The sequence below is a fragment of the Pinus tabuliformis genome, chromosome 1_2 (genome assembly GCF_031772625.1).
Source record: "Pinus tabuliformis cultivar Carrire ecotype Pingquan chromosome 1_2, CPIR1, whole genome shotgun sequence".
NCBI lineage: Eukaryota > Viridiplantae > Streptophyta > Pinopsida > Pinales > Pinaceae > Pinus > Pinus tabuliformis.
Genome location: NC_142298.1, coordinates 541,971,124 through 541,993,316, shown reverse-complemented (window position 1 = coordinate 541,993,316; position 22,193 = coordinate 541,971,124). Strand labels below are relative to the sequence as shown.

Below are 22,193 nucleotides of genomic sequence, written 5' to 3'. Positions count from 1 at the left end.
TCAGTAGTGGGTGATTCAGAGATTGATGATGCAGGTGTAGTTGATGGGTGTATTGCTGTGATGATTAATTTTGTGCTTCAATGTTGTTAATGGGTCCAGTATGAAAATTGGATGAAACGTGGCCTTCAGTTTATGGTGTTGTGCTTCAGGAGTATCCAGTCTGAAAATTTATGAAATGTGGTCCCTGGAGGAAGAAAGAAGATCGTAGAGTCCTGTAGGTCGGCGCCTACGTACTGGTAAACATATCGGCCAGTACAAGAGCCAGGGGGTTGTAGCTCCCTTCCAGGAGAAGTTGGAAAACGAGTGAAGGTTGGAGCCTTCAGTAGGCCGGCGCCTACGTACTAGTAAATGGATCAGCTAGTACAAGAGCTAAGGGGGTTGTAGCTCCCTTCCAGGAGAAATTGGAGAACGAGAGAAGGTTGTAGCCTTCTGCAGGTAGAAGCCTGCGTACTGGTATAAGACTGCACCAGTACATAAATATTGTAAACAGAAGTTTCTTATTAAAGGAAGATAGAGACGAATTGTAGCAGGTGGTTTTCACCCACATTGGGTTTCCACCTTATATCATGGTGTTCATGTGTGCTCCTTATGTGTGATGATCTGTTCTGTTTTACTACACCTGTTTACTGTTAATATGGTTAATAATGTTCTGATGCACTCATTAAGGATCAACTAACTGAATCATAAGTTTACTGGATATACGCTTGTTGCATTACACACAGTTGCATATACATTGCCTTAACTTAAGTAGCGTATATGAATCTGAATATGGAAATGAAAAAGTTATATTGATTAGATAATACTGATTCACCCCCCCTTCTCAGTATTATTTTCAACAATTGGTATCAGAGCAGGTCCTTTGGTAGAAAATTGATCGCTTGAAGGAGATCCGTAGAACAATGGGAAAGAAAGCGCGTCAAAAGAAGAAGACAGCTCAAAGGAACAATGACAGCCTGCCGTTGAGTGGAAGCAAGTATTCAGATCCTGAATCTTCTCATATTGAAGATGGACAAGCAAATGAAGCATCAGATAAAATCATAGATCAACAAGATCTACCTAGCAAAAGGGAGAGTGCCCTCAAAGAAGAAATTATTAGCTTAAAAGCTCAGCTGGAATGTGCCTTCAGAGTTCGTCAAATGCTGTAGGAGCTGAATGAAGAACAAGAAAATGAGATTCTCAAACTAAGGCAACAAATGGAAGAAGGAAGAAAGTTTGAGGAAATTTTGAAGAAGTAATGTCTGGAAAAGGAAGAACGACATCAGGTTAAGGTAAATATCTTGAAAGGTAAATTAGAAGAAAAGGATAAACTGTTACGATTTCAAGACAGTACTAAGATTTTGGATGATATTCTTAGTAGTCAAAGGTTGCCTACTATGAAAACTGGTCTTGGTTTTTATGAATCTGTTGAAGGTGAATCTAGCTCACAAGGTGAGGCAAGGAACTCTAATGAGAAATCTAAAATGATCAATAAGGAGATGAGAGGACAACCCCATCAACAGCCAAGGAAAGAAATTCCTCAAAGAAAATCTTTTACTCCTAACTGTGGAAGTGATAGACGATTATTTCCTCCGATGAATAATGTTGAATGTTATGTATGTCATAATCTTGGACATGTTGTAGCCAAATGCAGAAGTAGAATGGTTCAAGACCATCACACAGAAAGATCATCACGTTCCAGGTACTTTAAGGGATATTGTTTTGCTTGCAATATGTTTGGTCACAAAACCATTGATTGTTTTAGAAGGAATATGAAACATGTAAGATGTTATGTGTGTAACAAGCTCGGACACATAGCAAAGGTATGCAGGAGAAGATTTTGGGCACCATACCAAAAGGAGAAAACATCATCACAGTTAAAGATATGGAAGAAAAAGGAAGTACAGTCAGAAAGATGTGGCATAGCAATGACAGACTCAGAGGAAGCTGAAAGTGTGGAACATCAGTGTTCTAAATCTCATACGCAGGTATAATGAAGACAAGTCGCGTATATACGCGAGTTAGACGCTCCACAGTCGCGTATATGGAGCTCTGAAGAAAAACAGTAGAACAGACTCAGGAAATGGTTATGTCATGGTATATGATGGTTGGCACAGGCTCAGGGGGAGCATATGCTTCGAATAATGCATTGTTGGCATTATGGTTAGAAGTCCTTGGTGATGATGCTTATTGACATATCTTGCTACTGATTGTTGATTGACCAAGAGAATGGATTGTAGGTTAAGATTCTTATAGTGCAGATCACATAGTGTATGATAGCTGTTGATAACTGTCATGGTCTTGGTGAGTCATATGATGTATTTTGTTACCCCACTATGCATGGGATGGATGAATTATTGGTTCTTGTGTTTGAGTCAAAAATGGTGTATCCCCACTTGGTTGGGAGATTGATGTATGTATGAAGGTCATTGGCAATGTATGTATAGAGTCATGTTATGCTTTTGCCCTTTGCCCTTGATGTCAAAGGAGGAGAGTGACTTGGTGTGGTGGTTGCCATCAAGTCCAAAGGGGGAGATTGTTGGCATTATGATACAGGTGTTGTCCTTGATGGCAACTCACTCAGAGGTATGATACAGGTGGCAACTCAATCAGATGACAGATCATAGTACAGCAGGTCAAGAGAGATATATACGCAGGTTAACCTTGATGAAAGTGCGTATACACGCGGATGATTAGAACATAAGACGCGCATATGTACACATGCAGGTTCACAGGAGGAAAGACGCATACATGTCGGAAAACTAAGTTTTGGTCCGTGGTATTTGATCCATGGTATTTTGGTATTGGTCCATGGTATTTGGTCCGAAGTGTTGACCCCAAGTATTGGGTCCAAGGTATTGGTTCTAAGTGGTTTTGGACCATGGTATTGAAAGAGGCCTAAACCTATATAAGGAGAAAATCATTAGGCCAAGGGGTGGAAGTGCAAGTGATATATATCTGATGAAGTGTGAGATCTAGTATGCTGGTTATGGGTTTGTGATGCTTTGCTTGATCTGAACCAAGGATGCATTCATGTGGATGATGATGAATGATGGATCAGGATCTTAAGGCTTGGAATGTTTATCATTATATGGTTTGATTATGGATAGACTAGATTTGAATTATTGACGCATGTTTAATTGTATGAATGTTATGATCTGGGTACGACTGATGTTTGGAACAGCTGCAAAGTTATGAGTAAATATTTGTAGATCTGTACGCGGGTTGGCTTTGGTGAAAGCGCGTATGTACGCTGGTTTGGTTCTTCATAGTAGCGTATACATTATGAGATATGATATTTGAAGTTGCAGTTGGATTTGGTTATTGTTGCAGAGTTCTGTTGTCTATTCTGTGTTCTGGTGACTTTGTTGTTGACAGGGTTTCAGTGTTTCAGTAGTGGGTGATTCAGAGATTGATGATGCAGGTGTAGTTGATGGGTGTATTGCTGTGATGATTAATTTTGTGCTTCAATGTTGTTAATGGGTCCAGTATGAAAATTGGTTGAAACGTGGCCTTCAGTTTATAGTGTTGTGCTTCAGGAGTATCTAGTCTGAAAATTTATGAAACGTGGTCCCTGGAGGAAGAAAGAAGATCGTAGAGTCCTGTAGGCCGGCGTCTACATACTACTAAACATATCGACCAGTACAAGAGCCAGGGGGTTGTAGCTCCCTTCCAGGAGCAGCTGGAAAACGAGTGAAGGTTGGAGCCTTTAGTAGGCCGACGCTTACGTACTAGTAAATGGATCAGCTAGTACAAAAGCTAAGGGGGTTGTAGCTCCCTTCCAGGAGAAACTGGAGAACAAGAGAAGGTTGTAACCTTCCGCAGGTAGAAGCCTGCGTATTGGTATAAGACTGCACCAGTACATAAATATTGTAAACAGAAGTTTCTTATTAAAGGAAGATAGAGACGAATTATAGCAGGTGGTTTTCACCCACATTGGGTTTCCACCTTATATCATGGTGTTCATGTGTGCTCCTTATGTGTGATGATCTGTTCTGTTTTACTACACCTGTTTACTGTTAATATGGTTAATAATGTTCTGATGCACTCATTAAGGATCAACTAACTGAATCATAAGTTTATTGGATATATGCTTGTTGCATTACACACAGTTGCGTATACACGCGGTGTGCCTTAACTTAATTAGCGTATATGAATCTGAATATGGAAATGAAAAAGTTATATTGATTAGATAATACTGATTCACCCCCCCTCTCAGTATTATTTCCAACAGTCCAACCTTAAAAAGAAGTTTGAAATGACAGACTTAGGACACTTGCATTATTTCCTTGGTCTTCAAGTCTTGCAAACCAAGGAAGGTATTTCCCTTTCCCAGTCCAAGTATGCATGTGATCTTCTACGCCATTTTCACATGGAAGACTGTAAGCTAGCCCCTTCTCCCTTTCAGTCTGGAGCCAGTCACTTGTACTTCCCCTGAAGTTGATGCTACGTTATACCGTTAGCTTGTAGGAAAACTTTTGCATCTGACCCATACTCGTCTTGACCTTTCCTTTGTTGTTGGCCTTATTGCTCGGTTTGTGCAAAACCCACATGAAAGTCATTGGAAAGCAGCTAAAAGAATACTTCGTTATGTTCAAGGTACAATTCAGTTTGGGATTCATTACAATGTAGAAGCATCTCCTCTCTTGGTTGGTTTCACTGATTCGATTGGGCTGGTGACTCTGATGATCGGAAGTCTACTGCAGGTTATGTCTTCACTCTTGGTTCTGGGCCTATTACATGGGCTTGCAAGAAACAAAGTGCCATTTCTCTTTCTTCAGCAGAAGCAGAGTATTGTGGCGTCGTAGAAGCTAGTAAGGAAGTCCTGTGGCTTTGTCAGATTCTGTCAGAGTTTGGCTTTCAGCAGCAGCATCCGACTACACTTTGGTGTGATAATCAAAGTGCCATTCAACTATGCAAAGATTTAGTCCAACATCAGCACAACGAACACATTGAACTACAGATGCACTTCATCAGAAAGCTCATTCATGACCATGTTTTTAAAGTGCAATATTGTTCAACTGATGATCAAGTTGCAGACATCTTTACAAAGGCTCTCATAGAGGCGAAGTTTACTAAACTTCGATTTATGGTTGGAGTTCAGGAAGTTGTCACTAAGGGGGGATAGGCTCTAATGCCTCCTTCTTTCTCCTATTGTGTCATATTTGTACATCCTTCAATCCTATCCCAAGTTGTTCTTGAGGGGGGGATGTTAGGATATTCCGACACATAGGAAATGGTTAAGTATAACTTGGTCTAGTATAGAGTTAAGTAAAATGTGTTTCTTTACTATGTACTTTTGTAACTTACAATCCGACGGTCACGAGATGTTCTAGACATGAAGTGATCTGATGGTTCATTCTCTCTTCGATATTACCGACACTTGATCCGTGGCTTAAGACCTGATTAGTCCATGATCTCTATTTAAAGAGCATGGAGGGTCATTTGTACGGTGACCGTTCATGAGAGAAGCTTATGTAAATCTTCATTCTTTTATAATAAATTCCCTGAAGTGGCCGCGTTGGCTCAGGTCGTGGACTGTTTCCCTCTTTGAGGGTTTTAACCACGTCAAGAATACTGGTGTATTGATCTGTGATCTATTTGTGAGCGGTGTCCTTTGGTGTTCTATCTGAGGAACTTACCCTGTAAATTCCTACATCACATGCTTTGGGTAAATTGACAAATTCTTGGAATGAATATGGTGTATCCATTGTAACTGATGGCTGGACAAATGTAAAAGGCAATCCATTGATAAGGGTTCTTGGTGTGTCAACTAGTGGTGTAGTCTTTCTTTCAGCGTATGATTACTCGGAAAAGTTCAAGACCACCATTAACATTGTAGAATCAACGGAAGCAATTATTGAGGATAGATACTCCAACATATTTTTGTCTGGGTGTTTGGTTCACACAATGAACCTTTTGATGCATGATATTATTAAGAACAAACACCCTCAATACAGATGGATTGGTGATTTGTACAAGAGAGGCAAGAGAATGATAAAATTTATTACCAATCATAGCAATACCCATGGGATTTTCCACAATCACTCAAGGTTGGAGCTGTTGAAGATTGCGAAGACTAGATTTGTTAGCTATTACCTCACCTTCAGGCACCTTTTGAAGGCAAGAGAGTCATTACCTAGCATGGTATCAAGTCAACGCTGGCAGGTATTAAAGGATAGGGCTCCAACTGCACTTGACTGGCAAGGTTTTAAAGAGGTGGAGGAGATCGCTCTTGAGGGTTTGTTTTGGGCACGTGTGAGGGATGTTCTGTAATATACCAAGCCCATCTATAACATGATTCGTTTTGCAGATACAGATGCACCAGTGATTGGGGAGGTGGTATGAGCAGATGGATAACATGTTGGGGCAAATAAAAGATATTGTTTAGGAAACTATCCCAACTTGTATGATATTATTTAAAATTTTGTGTGTGCACGGTGGGATAAATTTAATGTTCCACTACATGCCTTGGTGTATATCCTTACGCGAAAATACTACTCTCCATTTTGGTTGGGAAAACCTGCACCTGGGGGTGGGGTTAGGGCCAAACCCCATAGAACCAAAGGTACAAAATGGGTATATGACAACATTAGACAAGCTGGGCCTTGATAGGGAGGAGTGTGCTAGATTGCGTCTTGAATAAGTCAAATACTTCAGTAGCACTGTAGTGTTTGGTACTTTCCATGCAATGGAGGATAGGGACAGATTCGATGCTGTCACATTGTGGGACATGTATGGCGGGCAGGGACTTTTGCCAAAATTGGCAAAAAAAGTGCTTTCACAGGTTGTAAATAGTTCTTCTGCAAAAAGGTGTTGGAGCACCTATAGGTTCTTCCATAATGTGAGAAGAAACATATTCAATGAAAACCTGGCAAAAATCTTGGTTTATGTGCACTACAACTTAAATTTTTGACACATTATTGTGAGTGGGCTCGTGACGATACAAGGGACAACAACCCAAAGGAAGCTAATTTGGAGGATGGCGCTCCACATCTAGAAGAATTGGAAACAAAACTTTTGAAAGATGATGATGAAGCAACAACAACCATGCCACCCCCATCATCAAGTAGCAGTGCTCGAGTTCCACAATCTTTGCCTTTGATGCCCCCACCTCCATCTACATCCTCAAGTGGAGGTCATGTATGTGCCTTTTGGTTTTGGTTTTGGTTTTGGTTTTGGCCATGGTTGTCTGACTATGTAGGAGGAGACTCCCAGTAGACCATTGTGAGGTTTTTAGAAATTAGACATTTCTCGTGGCAAGAGGACCAAGCAATATATAATAGATTTACTTGTCTTTTCTAGTTCCTAGTAGTTTTTATTGTAAAAATTTCTGTTTTCCCACCCCGGTTTTCAGTTTCTCCTTATTTCTCCCATGTAGTTAAATGCCCATTCCCATAACCATACATTTAACAGACTGAAAAAAAATAAATATTGCTGAAAACACAAATTCTGGAAATTTTTCAGAATGCTGGAAATTTCAGAATTAAAAATCAGCAATCAAAAACAGCCATTAAAACACATTAAAACACTGATATTTTTGGTCAACTTGACCCTGGAAAAACCCCCTACAACTCTTGGGGAAAACCAGTTTGAGAGCTCTTCTTTATTTCTGAAAATTGCCTTTTTACAGTGAGAATTATTCAGCAAAAAATCAGCAAGCAAATTTACAACTTATCTCCTTTCCCGTGCCTCACAGCAATCTGGAAATTACAGCAAACAGGACAGCAATAAATGCTGTACGACCTCCGTTTTGTGTGCAGAAAAATCAGCAAACTGCTCCTCGATTTTTGTGCAAAAATCTGCCTTTCACTATGTGCTGAATCAGCTGTACAAATCTGCTCAACTGCTGCCTTGGAATGTGTGCCAAGCTGCTGTCTCCTTCTCCTCCCTGCTCAGAAATCTCTCTTGCTCTCTTGCTCTCCTTCTCCCAATCTACTCATGAAAGAATGAATGACCTTTTCCTCCTTTAATATAATTCCAAGTGACTTTTGGGTGATCTCTAAATCCAATGGCTGAAATAGATTTAGATCAATGGCTGAGATTAAATGCTCATTTAAATCTCACTTTCTATTTTTTAATTCACCCCACTTTAATAAAGACCCACTTAGTCATTTATTTCCAAAGTCACTTTTCCTTTCTAATTTTTCATTGACTTTATAAAAGTCACTTTAAAATTAGACTTAATAACTTTATCACTTAAAGTCACTTTTAAATTAGATTTAACTTTATAAAATTATAAAGTCACTTTAGGAGAAAAATTAAATTCTTTTGGACACTTTTCCCTAGGCCAAAGATCAAAGCCTAAGGGAACCACCTGTCCTCCAGTACCAAATTTCAACACTCCCTCTTACCGAGGAAGGTGTTCCTCACCACACCCATCTTGTCTCTGAAGTAGACATGCTTGCCCCGTGGTAAGGCTTTGGTAAGAATATCTGCAACTTGCTCATCAGTGGAAATATACTCAAGTTTCACAACTCCCTTCTGAACATAGTCTCTGATGAAATGATATCTGATCCCGATATGCTTTGACCTGTCATGAAATACTGGATTCTCCGTGAGTTTAATGCAACTCTGATTATCACAGTAAATCACTGAAGGTCTCAACGGCTGACCAAATAAGCCAAACAACATCTTGCGAAGCCAGATGGCCTCACAACTAGCTAGACTGGCTGCCATATACTCTGCTTCCGCTGAACTCAGTGCTACTGACTGCTGCTTCCGGCTGAACCATGACACTACTGCTGAACCCAACCCAAAACAACACCCTGAAGTGCTCTTCCTATCAGAAGCACAACCTGCCCAATCAGAATCAGTGTATCCTGCCAATCACACTCCATCTCCCTGCCTGTAGTCCAGACCATAATCCAATGTCCCCTGCAAGTACCGCAAAATGTGTTTTGCAGCCACCCAGTGAACCTTCCTAGGCTCACACATAAACTGACTCATCGTGTTGACTGCAAAACAGATATCTGGTCTAGTGTTGACCAAATACATCAAGGAACCAATCAGCTGCCTGTACAATGTGGGATCCACCAACTCGGAATCCGAAGCATGAAGCTTCTTCCAGTTGGTGATCATCGGTGTCGACATGGGTCTACAATCCTCCATGTGGAATCTGCTAAGGATGTCCACAATATACTTCCCCTGCCCCAGGAAGAAATGCCCCTCCTCCTGCCACACCTCCAAACCCAAAAAGTAATGCATCAAACCGATGTCCTTCATCTCAAACTCCGCCGCAAGATCTCTCTTGCAGTGCTCTATGAGTCTCTCTGCACCTGTAATGATCAAGTCATCCACATACAGCACCAGAATGAGAGGCTCCTCACCAATCACAATAAAGTAAAGGTTCGGATCTGCCTCACTCTTTGTGAAACCCATCCCCTGCAAGTATGCATCTATCCTGGAGTACCAAGCTCTGGGAGCTTGCTTCAGGCCATAAAGGGCCTTCTTCAGTCTGCACACATGGGACTCCTTCCCATGCACCTCAAAGCCCTGTGGCTGCTCAATGTACACCTCCTCCTGTATGAAGCCATTGAGAAATGCGGTCTTCACATCCATCTGGTGGATCTTCCAACCCATCTCTGCTGCTATCGATATAATGGAGCGGATCGAAGTATATCGGGCCACGGGAGCGAAGGTCTCCTCATAATCAACTCCCTCTACCTGGGAGAACCCTCTAGCCACAAACCTCGCTTTGAATTTCTCAATGCTGCCATTTGCAGCATGCTTTACCTTGTAAAGCCATCTGGAAGTAACCGCGGATTTGCCCTCAGGCCTCGGCACCACCTCCCAAACATCATTCTTCATGATAGAAGAATACTCCTCCTGCATGGCCTCTCTCCAGACCTGCTGGCTAGCTGCCTCCTCATAGCTAGAAGGCTCAGAGTCAAGGATGCTGGTAACCATCGCCATATAGCTACAAAACCTCTCAGGTGGTCTACTCTCTCTGACCGGCCTCTTCGGCTCAGCAACAGATGTGGCATCTCTCAAGGTGTCCTGAAGCCACTTGGGCTTCCTCTTCCCTGAGCGCACTTCTCCCACCGGAGAATGAAACTCCTCCTCCTCATCATCATCAGTAGCCTGAACTCCTGACTGTCTGTCTGCTGTCCTCTTGCCTGCACCTGAACCTGTAGAAGCTGAGGTACCGTGTGAACTGTCCATCAGTGGACTCCCTAGTGAACTGCTCTGCATGCTGCCCGGAGCACCACCCCTCTGGCTCGGCGAGCCACTGCTCACTGATGGACCTGACATCCTCATAGATGTACCTCCGGATCCTCCTGATCCCTGCCCACTGGATCCCTGCGACTGACTCAACTGCTGCTGAGGGTCTGGCTGATCCAGATACTCTAACTCCCGTGACCTCCTAAAGGCCCTGTCCTCCTCGAACTTCACATCCCGTCTGACAACAACTCTCCTCTGTGCAGGAATGTAAATCCGAAAGGCCTTTGAGGTCTCACTGTAGCCCACAAAGATACCCTTCTCTGCGGTGGGCTCTAGTTTGGTCCTCTTCTCCTTGGGTATATCGGAGTATGTTATGCATCCAAAGATATGAAGATGACCAATATCAGGCTTCTTCCCAGAGAAAGCCTCCTCCGGAGTCATGTGCCCCAAGGCACGATGCGGACTCCTGTTCTGCAAGTAAACAGCTGTGTTGCAGGCTTCTGCCCACAAGAACAATGGCAACCCCTGATCATGTAACATGGCTTTGGCAGCCCCTATGATGGATCTGTTCTTCCTCTCTGCAACTCCGTTCTGCTGGGGGTTGTAAGGAACAGTGAACTCCCTCCTAATGCCTGCCTCCGCACAATAGTCAACAAACTCTCCAAGGGTGTACTCTCCTCCATTGTCCGACCTCAAGGACTTGATCTTTCGACCTGTCTGAGTCTCCACAAGAGCTCTGAACTCCTGAAACCGCTTGAAGACCTCACTCTTGGTCTTCAAAAAATAAATCCAGGTCCTCCTGGAGTGATCATCAATGAATAACACATAGTACTCATATCCACTCAAGGAAACATGAGACATCCGACCGCTCACATCGGAATGAATCAAATCAAGTATCCCCGTCGCTCTGCTGTCACTGCTGGGAAAAGGGGATTTGGCAAACTTGCCCATCGCACAACCTCTGCAAGTATCAAAGTGATCAATACTGAAATCTGGCACACCTGTAGTGATCTCCCGCAATGTCCTCAAGGCTCCATGATACATATGTCCCATCCTGCGGTGCCAAATCTCACACAGCTCAGAACTGCTAGCTCTGCTGTCGATACTACTGCTCAATGCCAAAAGGGGTTGGAATGCAAACTTGTACACCTTTGCATGGCGTACACCTATCACTCTAGCTGAATCAGCTGGAGTGCCCCTGGGATACATCAACACCTGTCCTCCCCTGAACAGTACCTCATATCCTCTGTCCTCCAAAGCTGAGACGGATATGAGGTTCTTCCTCATCCCTGGCACATAAAGAACCTCTGACACCTTCAAGGGAGGTTTGGACTCCCTCTGAAATGTCACTGTCCCCACCCCGACTGCTCTAACAACTCTGTCATCACCGAGTACTACCTCAATATCAGTGCCACTCTCTGAAAGCTCTGAGAAGTACTCACGGACTCCTGTCATGTGACATGAAGCCCCACTGTCCACATACCAGATACCTGTAGATGCTCCGCTAATCGAGGGAAAAGCATGCTCCCTCTGAACCTGTGTGGCAGGTGATCCTGCACTAGAGGACTCACACGTAGTGAACGCAAACTCTCGGTCAAAACGACCAGCAAAGTCCTCAATCTCTTCTGAAGCTGCCACGTCCTGGTTCTTCCCCTTCTTCTTCTTCTTCTCCGGACACACAACTGCATAGTGTCCCATCTTTTGACAATTCCAACACTTCACCTTGGAATAGTCCTTCTGTGTGTTCCCTTGTTTACCTTTACCTTTGCCTTTGCCCCCACCACTGCTTGTGGAAGCCTGCTTCTTCCCTTTGCCTTTCTTGCCTCCTGCCACCAGTGCTACGTCCTCATCCTGCTCAACTGGCTTGGCTGCCCCAAGCTGACCTTTCCTGATCTCTGTCTGAATGCAATCATCCCAAAACCTCTCCCATGTGGGAAGGGTCTCACGTGCACAAACCCCATCAGCAAAGTTCAACCATGAACGGGGGAGGCCATTCACTGCAATCCGCACCAACTCAGTGGGTGGAATGGCCTCTCCAATCGCTGCCAACTCATCTCTCACATTAGTAATCTTTGTGAGATATCCAGCTGCACTATCATTACCCATCTTAATGTTCTTCAGCTTCTCCTTCAGGACCATCTTCCGGTTCTCATTGGTACTCTGGTAGAGATTGGACAATGCTGTCCACATCTCATGGGCATTGCTCTTTCCTCTCACATGAGGAATGCAATGGTCTTTGATTCCGTCTAGAATCAACCTCTTACCCTTATTGTTCTTCTTTTTATACTCAGCCAACTGAGTAACATCAGTGGGCACAACCACAGGGTTCTGTGCGGTATGCACCATGATATCCCAGACTTCTGCCTCCTCAAAGATACTCTGCATTCTCTCCTTCCAAACGCTGTAATTTATATGCCCATCCAGCCTATCCTCACCCTCAATCCCAATGACATCCTGCTGTCCTAAAACTGAAAAATAGCACTGCTGTAGTAAAGATAAAACTGCTGTTTATGAAAAAATCAGCTTGCTGGAATTTTCTGAGTGAAAAATCAGCAACTGTAATTTTTCCTTTTGCTGTCCCAAACTGCCCTTCAGCACTCAAGCTCTGATACCATGTAAAAATTTCTGTTTTCCCACCCCGGTTTTCAGTTTCTCCTTATTTCTCCCATGTAGTTAAATGCCCATTCCCATAACCATACATTTAACAGACTGAAAAAAATAAATATTGCTGAAAACACAAATTCTGGAAATTTTTCAGAATGCTGGAAATTTCAGAATTAAAAATCAGCAATCAAAAACAGCCATTAAAACACATTAAAACACTGATATTTTTGGTCAACTTGACCCTGGAAAAACCCCCTACAACTCTTGGGGAAAACCAGTTTGAGAGCTCTTCTTTATTTCTGAAAATTGCCTTTTTACAGTGAGAATTATTCAGCAAAAAATCAACAAGCAAATTTACAACTTATCTCCTTTCCCGTGCCTCACAGCAATCTGGAAATTACAGCAAACAGGACAGCAATAAATGCTGTACGGCCTCCGTTTTGTGTGCAGAAAAATCAGCAAACTGCTCCTCGATTTTTGTGCAAAAATCTGCCTTTCACTATGTGCTGAATCAGCTGTACAAATCTGCTCAACTGCTGCCTTGGAATGTGTGCCAAACTGCTGTCTCCTTCTCCTCCCTGCTCAGAAATCTCTCTTGCTCTCCTTCTCCCAATCTGCTCATGAAAGAATGAATGACCTTTTCCTCCTTTTCCTCCTTTAATATAACTCCAAGTGACTTTTGGGTGATCCAAGTGACTTTTGGGTGATCTCTAAATCCAATGGCTGAGATTAAATGCTCATTTAAATCTCACTTTCTATTTTTTAATTCACCCCACTTTAATAAAGACCCACTTAGTCATTTATTTCCAAAGTCACTTTTCCTTTCTAATTTTTCATTGACTTTATAAAAGTCACTTTAAAATTAGACTTAATAACTTTATCACTTAAAGTCACTTTTAAATTAGATTTAACTTTATAAAATTATAAAGTCACTTTAGGAGAAAAATTAAATTCTTTTGGACACTTTTCCCTAGGCCAAAGATCAAAGCCTAAGGGAACCACCTGTCCTCCGGTACCAAATTTCAACATTTATAACTGTTGACTCTTTCATATTTATTATGATATTTTTTGTAAACAATATATGGAAATTTAAGTTTGAAGTTTGAAGTTGGCAATTATAACTCATTGGTAATGAATTATGAATATGATGCTTCGTGAAAGTTGAAAGTTGAAACATTTCATTTCATGTTAGATATTCTTTGTTATCGTTTGGTTACTTGGTAATGGTAATGGTTACAAGTACAAGTTACAACTTTAGTGATCAATGATGATAAATGTTATATATTGAATTTTGAAAGCTTGAAACTTTAAGATTGATGAATCACGAGACTCGGTATGTTGTATGTTACTAACTTATGGACGTGGTTGATGAGGATTATAACTTCTAGATGATTTATGTTATATGGTTCAATCCATTTTTCTATGTTTTTTTATATCTAATTCATCATTCTACATACTTTTGTTGACATATATGCATCAAAATATATATTATATAAAAATTTTCTCCCGACCCGGGAGCTTTTGAAAATGTCACTCCCCGCTCCTGCTTCCTGCTCCTGCTCCTGCTTCCAAGCACCTTGGTATGCACAAAATCATGAATATGTTGTTCAATGTTCTAGATCAATGAAAAATGCAGACATATGTTAGCACTGTTTGAATATGGTTGTAAATTAAGTAGCCTAGGAAGCTGATCATGTCTGGAACATTTTCTGACCATATTCTCTTATTAGCTTCATAGTTCAGTCATGGAAATTGATATAGTAATATGTTCAGTACAATGGTATGACCCAAGCAAATGTCACTGCAATATTTTGTCTTTTCAGGTCTGCTGATGATGCCAATGTATTTCTTGTAAATGACATTCAAGATCCGCTTCAGGTAGTTACCTTTTGAGGGAATACCTTAAAGCTCATTTTGTGTCTATAGTTTTAATCCCTGCTTGGTCTTGAAATTCATTTATGCTAAAAGGAAATTCCATGTCATAAGTTGAATTTTGCAATGTCTGGATTGCTGTTTTGCTGCAGAGAAGTTTAACATCTTTGGAACTACCTGGAGCACTTCCAGTTGCAAACATCAGATCTTCTCTTCATATAGAAGGACCAGCTCCTTCTATTCAGAACACAGCGGATACTTCCAATCAAAACTACCAAGATAAAATTTATGGTGGTTTGAAAAATGGTGGGGGTCAACATGAGCGCTTGAGGGATCCTGCTCGTGAGATTTTGATTCATGGTTTGGAAAAATTTTCCATGGTGACAAAATTTGCTCGTGAGACTACTGCTCAAATCTTTGGTGAAAATCGTTTATTGAGTGGCATAGACAGTCCAGAAGAGAATTATTTACATACAGATAATGACCAGCATGGTAGTGCTCAAGCAATAAAACCAGAAAAAGAAATGGACAACTCAGTAGAAAGTCAACCAGCTGTTTCTCTGGATGCTTTACAGGTCAGTACATTATTTCCTGAAATATTACTCAATGTGTGATGATTCTAATGAGTTGTTCCACTATTTCATTAATCTATGGGGAAATCAATTATTGAAATATTTTGGATTAAGAATGTAGTTATTTTTTCCTCTTGAATTTATTTGAATTTCAATAGAAAGAGGTAATGGTACATTTTGTAAAGTCATAGTTGACTTTGGACTGAAATATCCAGGAAGCTCTGTTCCCTAGGAAAGACTATAAAAGAGTCTCATGATAGGCTGGGCATTTACTCATTATTATCATAGAAAATTTCCTTTTGAACATCACTTCAAGAACTATATTGATATAAAGTTACCAACATGGAATATAAAAAATAGAACAGGATTAGGTGTCAATCTGCCTGTGGGAAAGAGAGAAGACCCCATCTTCTTTTTGTCAGGTCATCAGCTATGGAGTTGCTCTGCCTGAAAACAAGTGTGAAGGAACATATTCTGGCAGGCTGCCATAACTATATTCGATCGTGTGTAGCAACTGTGAGGGGAAAGAACGATATCTTGGAATATAGGTTTATTCCTGGCAATCCATATTGACCATAGAACTACTGTGGGTGTTTACTCACGACTCTTATCATCTACCCATTTTTGCAATGCGTCCTCAACATTTTTACTCGTCCAATTCCCTTTTTCCTTTGTTATAAACTCACAACATCCCAGACTGTTTTGGAAAAATGTCATTTAAGGAACAAGTGGTTTACAGTTTCTCAAAATGTCATTTAAGGAACAAGTGGTTTACAGTTTCTCCCCATTATTTGCACAAAAAACATATGCTAGCCTCTAGGACACATCCAGGATCTTCTTTGCAGGTTATCCCATATCAGAATTTTATTGTTGGGGCAAGAAACAAAGAGGTCTCAGTTTTAACTTTTAAGAGGGGCTTTAATATCCATATCCTGACCATTTTCATCTTGATTCCTCGTCATCATGTGGATGAGCGTTAGAATACTCCAATTTAGCAGTGTAGTACCAACCAGATAGATTCTCAGTCTGCATCATGCATCCTCTTCATCCCTTAGATTATAGGAAAACTTTATCAGTGCTTTACCTAAACTTGTTCCATTCATTAATCTGTTTTCCTTCCAGTTCGACATCTGCGTTGGTTTTCCAACTTGAGATCCACATATTTCCTCCATCTAGGTGGCAGACATCTGCCAGAGTGGATTATCCTTTTTGAGCAAGGATAATCCGATAATCCAAACGAAAGTAATTGAGCCTCATATCAAGTTTGACTAGGTCAGCCTTAACCCAAACCTGATATACGATAAATGAATAAATATGGACATAGCCATAATTACAAGTTCATAACAACACTTATGAATGGGCTGTGGCCACATGTGCAGATTACACAAATAATTCTAACACCACCACATGTGCGGATTACACAAATAATTCCAACACTACCCCTTGAGTTGAACATGGGGCCTGTTGCTGCAATATCTAGCAAGCCTGATGCAAAGCCTCACTAGGCAACCTAGGTCTTATGGAAACAAGGTATTAGCTACAATTGTCACCTCAATAGTGTCTCTCCTATTGTTTAGTGGTGGATGTTATCCCCATAAGAGAGGCTTCCCGAAGAGATGGCCATGACGAGAGTAATCAAGCAGACTTTCTCATATGGGAGATTTAAGGTCAAATGATGCATGCACCAAGTTCTTTAATGCATTATTGAAAGACAAATTTTGCATAACCATGAAGAATCAAGATTTCAAGAAAGATATTGCACTTTTTAATATGGAACAATAGAAACCCTAATTTCATAAGAATAAGATGCAAATGGAAGAAGATGGCAATAAAGACATTTCCACCAAGAATCATTTCATCAATCCCAAAAAGTTCTCCATTTAAAAGTCTCCCTCCCAAGACAATTCACTCCGCTAAAAATCCATTGTGTTCAAGAGAAAGGTACAAGAGAATTAGTGTACATTCCTTTAGAGAAAGCAGTGAGTGAAATGTGATGATGAGAAAATGAAAGTGACTTCCCTCTATTTATTAGGGTAAACAAGTTACTTTTTATAACTTTACAACAAAAACCCTAAAAATTTGCTTGGAGCATTAAACTAGGTCCAAAGGTCACAAGCTGACCTTAATACAGCTTTAAAAAATGATAAAACATGAAAAATATATGAATAATCTCCCACACCTGTGGGCATAAATGCTCTCTAACATGGCACCATCTTGTAAAATGGACATCTCCATCAAGCAAGTGACAAAGTCATTCCTTGAGTGCGCCTCATTCCAAGGTACATCATCAAAGTTCATGGGTACATCTCCAACTAACATATCCTTCACCATGACATTATCATCAAGGAGGCTCATGTCACCCTTCTAGGGCATGTAGGGATGACATGGCAACCTCAAGGGCACGCATTGACATCTAGGCATGATGTGCTAGCCCTCGCAAACAATCTTAAGTGGTCTCCATGATTCCATCATTATATGGGCTCTGGAACAAAGCAACGCCCATCAAATAGGGTCAAGGCCAACTTGGGGGTGTCCTGGGTCCATCTAGGCACACCATCCATCAAGCCAATGCCTTGGCTTCTTGGTTCAATATTTCAGCATCTGGAGGTGTAGTGATGGGCGTTTGGTCCAACACCTTCACTCCACTATGTTGTTCTCTATAATCAAAGAGATGGTGTTCATGTTTGGTCATATGAGTAGCTCTAGAGTCAACAATCCATTCTTGCTAAGAAGAAGAGGACCAAAATGCAGAGTGTATTATGAGAAGATCAAATGTTCTTATCAAAAGGTCTTTAGTGCTTCCTATAGATCTTGCAAGCTCTTCAATTTTTGAAATGTGAACAAGGAAAGACTTGAAGGGATGGTCTTAGATTTAAGAGGGTTTGAGATAGCAATATTCACCCATATTCAATAAGGTAATTTGGTGCTAAAAGAGAATAGAAAAAAATTCCTCAAGAGTAGGAGTTGTAGGATCCTTGACAAATAAAGGGATACTGTAGACCATAAGAACAAAATATTTCAATGTTGGAGAGATCATTCAAAGCATTGTTTACAAGTTCTAGATCTGTTTTTCTTTTTCCTCCTACTTGGACAGTGTCAGCCTTTAGGTTCTTAAACCTTGCAATATACTCAATTATGTTGAAGTCACTCATCTTGAGATTGGATAGTTCAGTGCTAGGTTGGCTGACTTGAGTAGTATTCACTTTTTCAAGGAGTGTTTTGAAGGTATCCAAAGTTCCTTTGCACTTTTGTTATCCTTGATATGATGAATGAAATATACTTGACATAAATAGTGATAAACCCAAGAGCTTTGCCCTTCAAAAATATGAGGTCATAACTAGCATCATCTTTAGCAGGAAGCTGCTTTGCCAAGGGCATCCATAGATCTTTTCTTCGAAGTGGGGTAGTGATTTGATCCACCCAAGACTGATCATTGGTCCCATCCAAATGGGAAAGCAATCACTTTGAATCCATAGGCACAAAAATAGCAGGTTGAATGCTCCCAATGGAATGAGGACTTTAGAAATTTGCCTTAATAAATCCAAATGATACAAAACCCTACATAATCCTAGGAATGGACATACTGCCCTTAAATAAAGGTTAAAAGTGCCAAAGAACACCTTAGAAGAAAGCAGAAACTGTAGAATCCCTATAGAGACCCTTTGCACCATCAAAGATACCACTAGCCAATATTTTTCATATCAGCCAAAAGAATTGATAGAAGATGGTTCACACCCTGCTTTGATTCTGTGATTTACAAAGGGTCAACAAGAGAATTGATGGAGCCAAATCTTGTCCAAATTCTGAAATAGTCTCTTTACAAGTGGGCTAGAGGTCTAGCGCACTGGAGAGTGTAAAAGCTAAGTAGAAGTGTGTTACATATCGAATTACACAAGTGCAACCAAGAGAATATGCCAATCACAAGAGAAAAACACCGAATATAAGTGTCCTTAGGCTTATCACGCTTTGTATAATAGATGCTGATCACAAGATGAGATGTTATAAATGAGAGTATGTATTTATACACAACTCAAGTGAGGGGTCTTCTTGGGGGGTTATGGGCCCGTATAACAGGAGCACACACCCCAAGTAGGTTATTGTGCCTACATATTAAGTTTGACTAGGTCGGCCTTAATCACAAACCTAGTATATGATAAATGGAATAAAATATGGCCTTAGTTATAATTACATACACATAGTGATGCATATGAATGTGCTGTGGCCACATGTGCAGGTTACACCAATAGTTCCAATACTAATAGCTCATCACACTGAGCTTTGGCTGCCTCAGTCCTCACATATTGAATTACGTTTATTAATTAGTTGATGTTTGATGGTTCAGATATGCTGATTAATCTTGGTTATCATATTTTCAAGGCACAGACAAATGCACAACTTGTATGGTCCTTTTCCCATAATTTAATTCAATCAGCATAACATGTTTAAGTATGTCCAACTTTAAGTATATTGACTTATAATGATGTATCAACTGATTAGAGCATGAGAACCCTCTTGAATTTCCCCTTCTGCTAGATGTAGATAGAACCCTTTCACTTGAGGTCAAGCAAGTCATAATCCCTGCTGAGAGTGCAAAATAGGGCCTAAGTTTGGCCTCCTGACAAGTTATCTGTCATTTTGCAAGAGTTGATAGAAGATCATTACAGTGGAGGAGAAAGACTGAGGAATCATATCTTTCAGTATCTTTTTGGTCATTTGAATTGATAGTTTCTCACATGTGTAATGTCAGAACAATTCAAATTTGTTGCTGATATTACCATGCTGAAATTCTTGCCATTTAGAACTACCTTGAAAGTGTGTTGTAGATGAGTGATTATTATAAATATTAAGCTACATGTAAGGGTGTAGTTGAAATATTCTTCTTTCTCTTTTTTCTGATAGTACAACTTTCAACGTTCTTTGTATTGGATGTTGAGGAAAAATTAGTCTTTTTAATCTTATCCTATAATAGTGATCTGATACTAGATGACTGCTCATGTCAAACAGTGTATTGATCATACGAATGGAAAACTTGAAGGAGAAGCAGCCACTAATGTAGGAATTTTTGAGCTTGTCAATGGGACACAGGTACTTATACAACAGCCTGTTCTCTGTGCTTTAGCTCACGAGAGTTCCCCACCTTATATCTTCAATAGGATATGTTACTATCTATCTGTCTGACTCAAGTGTAGACTTGAGCATCTGACTTCACAACAAAGTAGAGTCAAGTTGAGGCAATTAGTATTATTGTTCCTATTCAATTTAGTTACATGTGCCATTCTTAATCCAATCTCGAAGATGTCAAAATTTACCTCTTATCAAGCAACATTATCTGGGAGAATTATTTATAGTGAAAAGTCAGCTTGCCCATTAACTTTCTTTCTACTAAGTAGGGTAGTTCTTATTTTATGGGCTGGTGGTAATTAACTTGTAGAAGGTGTAGATAACCATGGTTTTAGCCTTATTGATTGGCTGGCTAAATTCCTGAATTTCAGGATACCAAAGATGACATTGTGTGAAAGTGTTTGCCATTCGAGAGGATACATGGCAACAGTAGAATGGAAAGAATTTTTTCTACTTTTAATAATTTGTACTTGTTTATGGTTTCACTTTTCTTCAATGTTTTCCTTGCTCTCTCTTCTAAATGATCATCTTGTTTTAAAGAATTTGTTCATATATTTGTTTGCATTCACACTTCAAAAAAATCCCTGTACTTTTAAATTTTATTTCCTTTAATTGTTCATTTTTAAGTGATATTCACAATCAAACATTCAAACATTACAAGCAAATATGGTTTTGACCCCATTTTGTTTTTCTTTTAACAGCCCGATCAACAGACTTTAATATGGGGAAAGCCTCGACAGCCTCCACTCGGAAGTGATGAGGTACAAAATTCAAATAGTATGAATAATTCCATTGAGAATTTAGTAATGTGCATTGGTCAGAGAACTACAATCATTTAAAGAATGGTCAAGGTTTCTTTCTAAAGCATTTGTATGAGAGATTCTGCATTTTCATGTCTTTCGTTCTCCATTTGCACAATAATTAGTAGGTCTAGATGTAGTTTGGCATTGCATGATACTTACATTTATCTGGAAATGAAGTGTTAACATTTGATCATATGCAATTATTTGTGAAGAGTCAATTTTTTAATTTCGATTGTTCTCAAATGGGTCACCATGTTGCCATGGAGAATTTTTGGATTAATCAAATTTGTTGTTACGATATTTGAATAGATCATTGTATATAACATACTTATCTTGGGGCATGTTTCTGTAATATTGAATTTCTAGTTAATTATAAAGTGACTTGTCTTATCTACGTCTGGGAAACTATTTCCTATGAGGGTCCACATTATAGATAGGACTGGAAGTCTGAGTTCTGAAGGTTAGTTGAAGTGGCAGTTGCTGTGTTGGTGTGCTTCCTAGATGTCCCAAGGAATGTTCTCTGTCTAGGATATCATTGTTCAACGCAATGTTATCAGTACTGGACCGGAACCGGTGGAACCGGCTGGTCTGGCTGTTTTTGGCCCAAAACTGGTCCGAACTGGCCTGTTCAGGACCGGTTTTGTTCAGTTTGTACCTTCTGAGGTCAACATAAAAAAAGTGCGTTTTTTTATTTTTTGATTTTTTCAAGTGGTTGGCCGACTTCTAATTCTCCCCCAGGCCAACCTAAAATTGAAGCCTATGGTCCTCAGCCTAATATTCAAGCCTATGGTCCTATTATTGCTATGCATTTCATGGTAATGTTTAAGAATGTAAAAGTGACATTCTCTTTAATCGTAAAAGTGACATTCTCCTTAATCTTTCATTTTCATCCTTCTACTTAAATTTTTAACATTACCATGAAATGACTGAGGATGTTTGAGAGTGGTTCCAACCTCATTGGATTTCATATTGAGAAAGTAGAATTTTAGATTACTCAAAATCCAGCAGACTTAACAAATTTTCAGGATATCAGGATTGTGGGGATTGCAACGTTTCCATTGGATTTTGTCATGTACTAGGG

The 22,193-nt window shown here is 40.2% G+C and overlaps 1 protein-coding gene across 2 annotated transcripts in view; it reads left to right on the top strand.

The window, feature by feature from the left end:
* LOC149206733 (RabGAP/TBC domain-containing protein) overlaps positions 1-22,193 on the top strand; it is a 47,425-nt gene that overhangs the window by 11,626 nt on the left and 13,606 nt on the right. The window contains exons 6-9 of one of the 2 annotated variants that reach the window (XM_089395551.1): positions 14,568-14,622; positions 14,769-15,191; positions 20,193-20,273; positions 21,011-21,070. In XM_089395551.1, the coding sequence (XP_089251677.1) occupies positions 14,568-14,622; positions 14,769-15,191; positions 20,193-20,273; positions 21,011-21,070 (619 nt within the window). The remainder of the gene's footprint in view (positions 1-14,567; positions 14,623-14,768; positions 15,192-20,192; positions 20,274-21,010; positions 21,071-22,193) is intronic. The other variant, XM_089395552.1, reaches the window with a different exon arrangement.